The following is a 10,576-nucleotide window of genomic DNA, read 5'->3' as shown; positions in this document are numbered from 1 at the left end:
TGGGTTCTTGAGGGTCGTCGTGTCCCCCCACCCTCTCCCACCTCACCGCCAGCACCCTGATGGCAAACCTACACCAGCTGCGGCCGCCCCTGTCGCCAGCCTGATGTCCGGAGCGACATCCCGCTGAAGGGAGGGTTCCGTGCGGGCAGCCCCGGCCCCGAGCGGCGCTGCAGCGGCGGTGGCGGGGGCTCCGGCGGAGGAGGGCCGAGCCCAGGCGGGAGCGGCGCCGCTGTCCGCGGTGCTGAGCGGGCGCGCACCGGGCGCTGTCCGCGGTGCTGAGCGGGCGCGCACCGGGCGCTGTCCGCGGTGCTGAGCCCGCCCGCCGCTGTCCGCGGTGCTGAGCCCGCCCGCCGCTGTCCGCGGTGCTGAGCCCGCCCGTGCCGGGGCTCCGCCGCTCTCCCCACCGCTTCTCCCCAAGTGCCCGGTTACTTTATTGGCCAACCCCACCGGCCCACCCTTCACGGAGTACAAAAAAAAAAAAAAAAAAAAAAAAAAAAAGACAAGACAACAGTGAGAGCTGGAAAAATGTGCAACGTCAACGCGCTCGGAGTCTACGTGTGGGAGACGATCGTTTTCTTCAGGTAAGGCTCGGCTTTACGCGAGGAGCGCAGCCGGGCTGGGCACGGTACTCAGCCCAGCTCGGGGCACAGCCGAGGGCAGCACCCCTGCCCCCAGCTGCCCTCTGCCTCCCCTCGGTACCCCCCGGGCTCGCTGTCGCCCAGCCCCGGGCTCGGGACATTCAGCGGCTCGGGGAGTTACTCCGTTTAATTAGCACCGCAATCTCGCTAACCGCAGTGCTGAAAACATCGAGCCCCGCTGCTTGCAAAGTGACAGCTAGTGGCGGCTGGCAATGCTGCACTTGAATTTGCCCGGGTAAATATTCCCAACTCGCCCCCTCCCCATGCTCAGATTGCAGGTGAGTTCCGTGGGATGCTTCCACTGCCTGCCTCTGAGGGATCACCCTCTGTCCTTTGCTGGCTGTGTTTAAAATCGCCAAAAGCAAAGAATAATCTCCTTCCTTCCCAACTTATTTTTTTCTCTTTCATGCTGTTTTGACTATTCTATCTGTGCAGAATCTAAATAAAAGCCAAAGGGGGTGGGGGGAGCTTTTTCCAATTATGCCTATTATCCCCCAGCTGTATTTTGACTCTGGTTTAGATGTGTTCAGTTTCTCATTAAGGCTAAGACAGAAGGAACAGCTTTAGTCTTAAAGAATTACTTCTTGTCCATCTATCCTTGCAGTGCTTTAATTAAATAGAAAAAAAATTGGACAGTAGAAGATTCTATATTTCAATGAAAAATGCAACCTGCTGTAGCAAGTGAGAAACACCAATATAGGCAATTGTAGAAAAAAAAAAAACCCTGTTTCATGATCTAAACTTGCTCATCAGTCTCAGCCTTCCATTCAGTTGCATGGCTCTTACTTCTGTGTTCTGCCAAAGTCTCATCTTGTAGTTTAATGTGAAAACACAGGCATTATTTGCTTAAAATCACTGGCATAATACTTATTATTTTATGAATCACAGCACCAACCAGTACTAGCCAGACTTTGAGCTAGCATCCTCTTTCCTTTTGAACACAAAAGTCTTTCTAGATATAAAAACAATGGAACATCCCCACTTGTTCCTGTAATTCCACAGAAATTCAGAGACAGCAAGATTGTCTCATGAACTCAAAGCAGTAATTGTTTATGTTAGGTAAAACAAGAGTTCTAGAAATAACTAAAATCACCAATCTTTGAGAAGCAGTGCTCAATAACCAACACTTTAGAGCCATCCTTTCTCATCTTAGTCACAAGTGTATTGCAGCCCTGCAGGACACAGTGGGACAGGCTGACAGGGAGCAAATGAATGTGCAATAAACTCTTAGTTCAACACTGGGGAAGAGTGGGTTAAAAAACAAACAAAACAAACAAGACTAAGCAACACAAACACCAGAAAGCAAGAAGAAAATCGCATAACTGAAAAAAACCCAGTATTTCCAGGCTTGCATTTGCTATGTCCCTGGTACTGAAGCCTCTGAAGTGCCAGAACAGTGAAATTGATGCACACTTGTCCTGCAGATCCTGCTCACACTTGTGCTCCATCACACCACATGTGTAAGCACTGACAGGTCCCCAGCACATCCATCCCAGCCGTGAGAAATTCAAACCCCTGGTAAACCCGTCACTTCAGATTCCAATGCAAAGGTTCATAATGTTATAGACTATACATAGAGATATGTGGTATTACATCATATTGCATCCAAAAGGTATTTTTGTAACTTTAATTTCCTCAAAATCACCATTTAAGAATATTTGAAAATGCTTTAAGACAATTACAGGGAAAGGATGAAATCAGATTGGTTTCTATACTGCAATAATGTTTTAAATACATTAAAAAAAAATACAAAAACAAAAAACTAATCAGTACTTCCTGCTCAGAACTGACTCTACGCAATGTTTTTCTTTTTTTCTCTCCTGCTTTGTGGTATGTGTTCAATTTATTACAGGCCAAAAATCTACCAGCCTCTCTAGTCCAGGAATAGCTTTGCTATTTCAGTTTCAGTAAGAGAAGTTTATTAATAAAGAGTCATTCATAAATTATGTGTGCCAATTACTCCTACTCAAACTCAGTCATACATGATGCTTAACAAACCCAAAGCTGATAATCCAATAATCCATAAGAGAAGTATGCATTAATTTAAATTACAAAGTGCACCACGCTTTATTGTCAGCCTGTCAAAGAGAATCCATTGTATGTTAGCATATATACCACACAAATATATATATCCAAAAAAAAGAAAAATAAAAAGAAAATCTAATGTTCCAAGGAAAATTATATAAAGCTAATATAGAAAAATAAGCCAATATAGAAAATAAGGCTAGATTTGTTGCTTAACAGAAATGTCCTCCACCAGCCATTTAAAAAACAAGACCCCATGGGAAAGAGTAACAGCTGGTGTGTGAATGCAAACATTATGGTACTGCCAATATAATATTTGTTTCTGTTCCAGTTGGGGTGTTTCAGAAGGAATTTGTGATATGTGGCTTATTCTGACATGCCTTTCTTTATGGAAGATCACTTCCCATCCTGCTACCTGCCTCCTCAGACTGCAGTCACTTAGCTGTGACTCAGGCTTTTCCTGGGAACCTGGGCAGGGATGGGAACTGGGCTGGGATGGGAGATTAAGACAGCTTGTTTGGCCAAGCTTTCCTTACAGGTATCTAGGTAAAGCAAAGTGCTAGTTCTTTAAAATAGATTGGACAGTTTGGGGCAAAATTGGACACAGGGATTTCCAGATGTCCTACTTATATCCATGGAGACATTTACAATCAATCATTCTCCCAAAGTCTAACTACACACCCTGAGTGTTCAGCTGTGAATTCCTTCATGCAGAACAAAATGCTCCCTTATCCTGGATTTTCTGTGGTACCATTGAATTTTCATAGCTGCAATGGTCCAGAAACACCACTGCATAAGCTAGAGGTAGGAATGCACCTTGTCAAAATTAGGAGAGAAAAGATGCCCTAGAACTGACCCCTTACCCAAATGGACACCGTCCTGTGAGGCTTCGAAAACCTCTGGGCCTGATTTTGGTCCTAATATCAGGAATCAACAGCACAACCTTTGTGACTCAAGATCAGGGTTGGCCCCTTCTGAACAACAATCTGTCAGCTTGCAGGAGTGATTCCAGGCAACTGCTCCAAGTGAGTCACAGGCTAAAAGTTGCTGCCAGCCTCAGTCCCTACTGGATTGCTCCACCTGGCCTGTTTATATTCCCTCCTGTCATAACAGAGTTCTTCATTGCCAGTTGATAAACAATAAGAAAGTGCCACTGAGAACATGAAGCCTCAGCTTTGCAGGGAGGAAAAAAAAAACCATGAACAAACCATCTCCTAAAACAGTCTTGGCAAGTAAAGGGGATGATTGGAGAGCTGCTGGCTTCATCTCCTTGAAAATACCAAGAATAAGAATAACCTGCACCATATCTCTTAGGTTCCTGCTATAGCTCTGCAGGGAGAGGTAACATTACACAGTGAAGATCCAGCCTGCGACTTCCAGAGCCACAAGATAAATGATGTAGCAGATGTTGTCAATAGTGACAGAATATTTTCCATTCTAACTAAAATCCACTAGAAGTTGTGCCTTATGACCTGTTGTGCCTCTGGAGTGTACCTCATCTCCATGAAATAAAAGTGATTTAGCAAGTCTTGGACCAGATGGTTCTAAGGATACTCTTTAGCTGCCTTGGTCTGCAACCTTTAATAGCCCCATTAGAGACCCTGCTAAAAGGGTTACAGAGCCAAGGTTTGAAAATGTGACCATGTAGACAATTCTAGAAATCTTTATAAATCATTCTGTAAAGAAAGATTAATTTGGCGTCATTGCAGTAAAAGCACAAAATGTCTGGGACCCTGCCTTCTGCAGGGACTTTGATCCATCCATCCTGACTCTTGCATTTAAGACAAATCAACATAAACTACATAAAACATTTTCTGACAGCCTAGTCTTAACCTTCTTCTTAGCCAGACAGCTGCCTGAAACAACTCCAGACCTGCTCTGTGGATGGTTCAGAGCAGAAGACAGGCTCCACCAATGTCTGTGGAAAAAAACCCATTCTTTCCCCCCCTACCTTAGGTTGGGTACAAAGAGAAGGAAAACCCTAAATAACCAACTTGTTTATCAAAACCATTACAAGGAATGTTGCCGTTTCACAATGGGCTAATAAAATACCCTTGGTGCCTGAGGCAGTGGTGCTGTGCAGATTTTAGGTAATGCAGCCTGGCTGTCCACCTTGGCTGAACATTACCCCACACTGCAGCAAGTCCCACTGGCAGAACAGAGATTTACTGTTCAAATACCTGAGAGCTGCTGCTTCTGAAAAGAGATGGAGATTGGAGGGAATGGTCAGACTCTGCCATTACATGCAAAGGCACAACAGAGACTTCCTTCAAAAACAACAATGAAGGCATGGGAATTCTTATTCTCCTTCTCCCGTAAGAGGAGTTGGAGTCCCTTAGGTGTGAAGCAGGTCAGCAGCCCTGACTGAGTGTCCCAGATTTAACAGCACAAGAAAAGGCTCAGGAAGTTCACTCTGCTGCTGACCAAGTGATTCCAGCCAGAAAGGAAAGCTCTCATAAGCAACAGCACAGGGCATCTCCCCTGGTCCTGGGCAAACAACATCCCTTGTGGGCTGAAGAAATTCATCTCACCAAACCCTCATGAGCTGACCTGGATAGAAAAGGATCTCAACATCTGAATTAAGAAGTTAATCAATGTCCAAAATTAAATTACTTTATTATCCCAGCACTGAGCAGCAATCATTCATCTGCAATAGGAAAGCAGCAGATAGGCCTGGTTCTCATTTCATCCCAGCATGCAGCTTAAAAGGACTCTCCAAATTCCAGTGTCAAAACAAGGTGTCAGACCGCCTAATGAATAGAATTTCTATTTAGGTACTGATGAAAGACAAGAGTCTTATAAAAATAAATCATGTTTTAAAAATCACAGTAACTCACAGCATTTAATTATGTAAAATTACATCACCCATTCTCACTTGCTTATTTTCTATAACCTGGAGCTTTTCTGAGATCCCAAAGTGATCAATGCTAAGACAACAGATAGGCTGTTTACAAGTTATGACTTCCATCTGGTTTATTTGCCTGTATCAGCTCTCACTGTTGTGGCACATTAAATTAGGCTTTCACTATTTCCAGTAAATTACCCTTTTGCTCTCATTACCTGGCATGTTTCTACTGACCTTCATCTATCATCTAGGGCACAAATTATTGGGTTTTTCATGAACTACTGTTACACCTGTGCATCTCACATTCCAAGAGAAAGGTTTCATCATAAGATTTCAAAAGCTGAAAATGTCATTCCAGCACACCCTTCCCACCACAGTTTTATTCAATTTTTTGAGGGACAAAAAAAGTAATTCCAAGAACTTTTGATAACTTTAGTTTGGGGGAAAAAAACTGACAAAATGACAAAAACCCAAATCAAACCAACAACACACCAAAATCCAACATCAGCTTGGGATACATGAAACAAAAAGGAAGGAGGGAAAGAAGCAGGAATTCCTGCTGCAAGACACTGGAAGGATCAGCAGCACCATGCCCAGAAAACTCAACACCAGTCTGACTGCTGCCTTCCAGACCTACTTGCACAGCCCAGGAAAGGGCATTTTTGCATTGTATCAGCACAATAAACTATTGCTAATTCAACAGGTCAGTACCCTTTACAGAGACAAAAAATTCACCTATTTCTTTTCTCTCACCCTTTCCCCCAAGTATCCATACAATTTACATTTGTGTTTACAAAGGCAGACAGAACAGGAACCATTTCCCTCCAAAGGAGGTGGTTTGCATTGGGATTTCTTAGCCAAGATTGGTGCAAAATGTAACAGCTCCCTTCCCCTCTGGGGAAAGTGCTGATACAGTCCAGCTGATCTGGTGCTATCGATCCCATACACACCTCCAAGCTGCTCTTAAATCTCTCTGATGCTTCAAGAAACTAATGCACCAAAACTGAAAAAATCCAGAAATAGAATATTTGTCCTCCCCTCAGCAAGGCCAGAGCCCAGAGGGGGCCTGCAGAGAACAGAAATAGATGGAGGCAGGTGCACCCATTGTTCACAGGAGCTGAGCTTTGCCCACTGTGCAGACAATTAGTTCATCCATACAGTGATGCTGATTTGGGGACTGCACCACATCTGCCTGGTGCATGGGCACCATTGGCATCCTGTACATACATCTCTGCTGGGTATGAGTGCCAGCAAAAAGAGCAGCAGAAATCTTAATTTACCAAGCCTCACGAAATTAAGATTTTGAGAGAGAGGTCAAAACATAAGAAAATACTTCAGCGCCTCTGCTTTCCTTTTGATTTCTCCCTCTTTGCTCTTCCATTGAGGCTCACAGCCTGCTAGAAATAAAACAAAATAAAAGGAAAAAAAAAGGACAAAACACCCAAGTGCCTTAGGAGCCAGCCAGGGAAGCCTCTTGTGTTTATCAGTGCCTCACTGTGGGTGGGTGAAGAGGGAACAGAGCACCGGCGGCTGCCAGCCCCGGAGTGTCGCATGGCTGGAGCAGCAGGGCTTGCAGTGCCATCAATCAGCCCGGGCTGCCTTCAGAGCAGAGCTGCTGCCAGCAGCTCCCCAGCCCTGCCCGCGACCACTCGCCCAGAATGCAAATCCTGCACCCAGCCCCGGCAGGGCCGGAGCGAACACAAATCAATTAAATGGCAGCGCAAGGGGGATCAGGGCGGGATCAGTCGGGCTCAGCAGCAAAACGCAGCTGAGCTAGGAATGCTGCAGGAAATCCAAACAAAACCATGCTTTTCTCGCCTTTATGTGATTTCTTCCAATTTTGTTGGTTTTATTCTTTTGTTTCGGCTGATGCCTGTAAAAAGATGCATTGTGTAAAGCCTCGAGCAGAGACCCCTCCTCCTCTCTTTTATGGGGGAGTTACAAAACCTGAAAGCTTGCAAGGGCCAGCTCTTATCAGCACCCTTTAAAAAAGTCTTAATTCCAAATGTCCCTGCTGGTGGCTGTGCAATGTTGGTTCAGTCCCCCATTACAGCAGGATATGTTCACACAGGTATTATTACCTCAGTGAGGAGTGGAGAACCTCTGGCTTGCTGGGTGAGGGAACCTTTCCTTATAACAATTTTGTCCACAGCCTGTTTCCACAAAGTGACTTTCTGAGGGGTATGTTTACAATCCTGTCTGTTTGCTCCCCGTGCTTGCACCCTCTGGAAGCAATGCTGACCAGGGCAATAGTTGCTGGCACACCCACACAACAACACAGAATTCTTTCCTGCACCAGCTCTCCCAAGATCTCATTTACAACCCAAAATGCGTGTATCCCACCTCTCCTGCCACCCCACGGGCCTGGGAATTGTAAGCATTGTCCAGCTTCCAGTCCCATCCATCACACCCTGACACAGAGCTGCGGACTTTGAAATCATCTCCCAGCAGTGAGGCTGACAAAGCAGCAACCTCATCAAACACAACTTGCTCTCCTGCACCAGGGCTGAAAAAATGGAGTTTGGTTTGTTCAGTTCCCCAACCAAACAAAGAGTGAGGATGAGAAAATCCCTCCTGGGCAGGGGACCCAGGGCTTGGCCATTCCTTGCAGAAGTTACACTTCATTATTACTCATTAATAAACTGATGAATTACACCAGGAATCACAGATGGCACAGAGGGAACACTCAGGTCCAGCAGGGTATTTGTGTTGCAATTACAATGATCAATTCCATCAGAACATATCAACATGAGTGCTCTCATCACACAACTCATTTTACATAGCACAGACTTCATCAGAGAACCCCAGTTTTACCACAGGATCCCCAGTTTTGCAGGTAGGTTACATAGGTTAGCTCAGGAGACCTCTTGAAAGGATCCACAGCAAAAAGTTCAGATTCAGAAGATAAAATCCACCAGCACTCTGAACTACGTGTCATATCCCTTAAAAGAATTCTATTCATACCACTTCTGATTTCACAAAAAAAAAGTTACAATATCCTTACACCACCTTAACAAGCAGCATAAATCCTTAAAGCAAAACTAATTTTTAAAAAGCTGCTGTAGGGAGCTATTTGAACTGATGGGAGTGACTGCAGAGCTATAGATAGAAGAGCACCCACGACTTCTCGGAATTCTCTGACACTTGTCTGGTCTGTGATCTAAAACCCTCTGACGTCAATTGAGGTTCCCATTGCAGCTCTCCATCCAAACACCCAATCAGGAGCACATCAGCAAAGAGAATATTCTTACCTAGATGATGAAGTTTCACCTTGTTAAGACGTTTTCCCCCTTTATTTAGTGCCTTCAGGAGGGCTGTTTATGCGCGACTTTGAATATCTGACTTAGCCCTCCTGACTTTAAAAGGAATATGCAGTGTGTGTGTGAAGCTACAGACACATGCTTTTGTCTTTGCAAGGATGTCTTCCCCTTTGTTTTTCCACAAAAGACAAAAAGCAATTATAACTTTGTGGTTTTTGTAAGCCTCTCAGTATAGGCACAGGTGAGAGTCAGTGCTGGTGTTTGCTGGGTTTATCTCACAAGTGCTTAAAACCTGAGCTTTGACTTGTGCTTCTCTGTTGTTCGAACTGTTTTCACACCTGTCTCAAAGGCTTAGGATCATACATCTCCAAAAAGTCACTGCATGGACTCCAAGAGCCATAGACGCTTCTGGAAGAGGGAATAGTTGAGAAAGTCACTAGAGATAATGCCTGTGGCTCAAAAATTAATTTAACAAACACTTTTTAGTATGCGATAAGCAAGAGTAACCTCACAGTCCTTGTGAGGAGCAGACTTAGCACAAAACTGAGCATTATTCCCATACAATTCATTGGTCTCCCTGTGTCATTCCCAACTATATACAACATGCAGATTTCTCCTCCCCCCAGCCAATTGTCTAGTCATTTATTATTTTCTTACTGCTCTGTCCAGGCAGCATCAGCAAATGTTCCAAGTGCTGGTGTCTTTCCATAGAGTTAATCAGTGTAATTGGGATGGTTTATAGCTCTGGACAGAGTGTTTTGCCATATGGCATAGGAGCCATGAGCTGCAGGAACGTGGCAGTGGAGCACAGACACCAGTCTGTGCTGCAGTCTGAAGAGATTTTTCTCACCCCAGTGAAGTTGTTACAGCTCTCCATGGATGGGAATGACCGCAGAGGGTTAATTCCCTGAGGTTCAGGAACAAGTGCCTCCCAGCTCCTCTCCTCAGGTACAGCCACAGGAGCCAGTGACAATAGGGGGGGTGAAGGACCTTTGAGAGTGTTTTGGGATCCTTTGGGTTAAAACTTTAACCGATTACATCCTGTGACTACTGCAATGCAGTTACTTCTGGTGCAAGAGCTAGAACCGGTTTAAAGAGCTCTCAGCAGCAGCGCACAGCCATCCAGGACAGAAACATTTAACAAGCCTACTCTTCCTTTCCTGTCCCCATCCTCCTTCCACTAATGGAGACAAATAATAGCTCATTGCCCATTTCTTTCTCCGAGTGAAATCTCTCCCCAGGTTCTCAATTTCCATATTTCCCCAGCCTCACTGTACACATCCACTCTCCCATCCTGTTCCTGTATTCAGGCCTGCTCCCTGCCTGAACACTCAACTGGATTAAGAAAACAACCATGTCCAAATTCCCTTCCCACCTGTGAGAATTAACTTTAAAATTGCCCCCTGAGTACACCCTCCACCAGGGGCTGTAAAACACCAGCAGCTGAGCACGACCAAGGGATTGAGATCACCACTGTGCAGGCAGCACATCTGTAACACTCTCAGCTCCTTCTACTCAGCACCAGGATAGGCCAAAAATTCAGTATTGGGACTCTCTTCTCCCACTCACCTCCACTATTCCATCTCCTTTCCACCTCTAATGCTGCGGGCCAGAAATTGGAACAAGGTGATGGAGAAAAACAGGCAGGCAATGAGTTTCATCCTATTTAATTGAATTGCATATCAATATTGATTGTGCTATTAATTTTGATAGTAAATCTAATCATTAAAATAAAAAGTCTGCTTGCAGTCTCTGCCAAGCCTTCCCAGCAAGGGTCTGGCAGCATTCCCCTCTAGATAACATGTTGG

At 44.9% G+C, this 10,576-nt stretch overlaps 1 protein-coding gene across 2 annotated transcripts in view; it reads left to right on the top strand.

Moving 5' to 3' along the window:
• Positions 1 to 475: 475 nt before the first annotated feature.
• GLRA1 (glycine receptor alpha 1) overlaps positions 476 to 10,576 on the top strand; it is a 37,089-nt gene continuing 26,988 nt past the window's right edge. For both annotated transcript variants that reach the window (XM_059483540.1, XM_059483539.1), the window contains exon 1: positions 476 to 581. In XM_059483540.1, coding sequence (XP_059339523.1) covers positions 526 to 581 — 56 coding nt within the window. In that variant the 5' untranslated portion in view covers positions 476 to 525. The remainder of the gene's footprint in view (positions 582 to 10,576) is intronic.

Source organism: Ammospiza nelsoni, chromosome 16 (assembly GCF_027579445.1).
Source record: "Ammospiza nelsoni isolate bAmmNel1 chromosome 16, bAmmNel1.pri, whole genome shotgun sequence".
Lineage (NCBI taxonomy): Eukaryota > Metazoa > Chordata > Aves > Passeriformes > Passerellidae > Ammospiza > Ammospiza nelsoni.
Note: the sequence above shows the minus strand (reverse complement) of the source record. Positions and strands in the feature narration are given on the sequence as shown.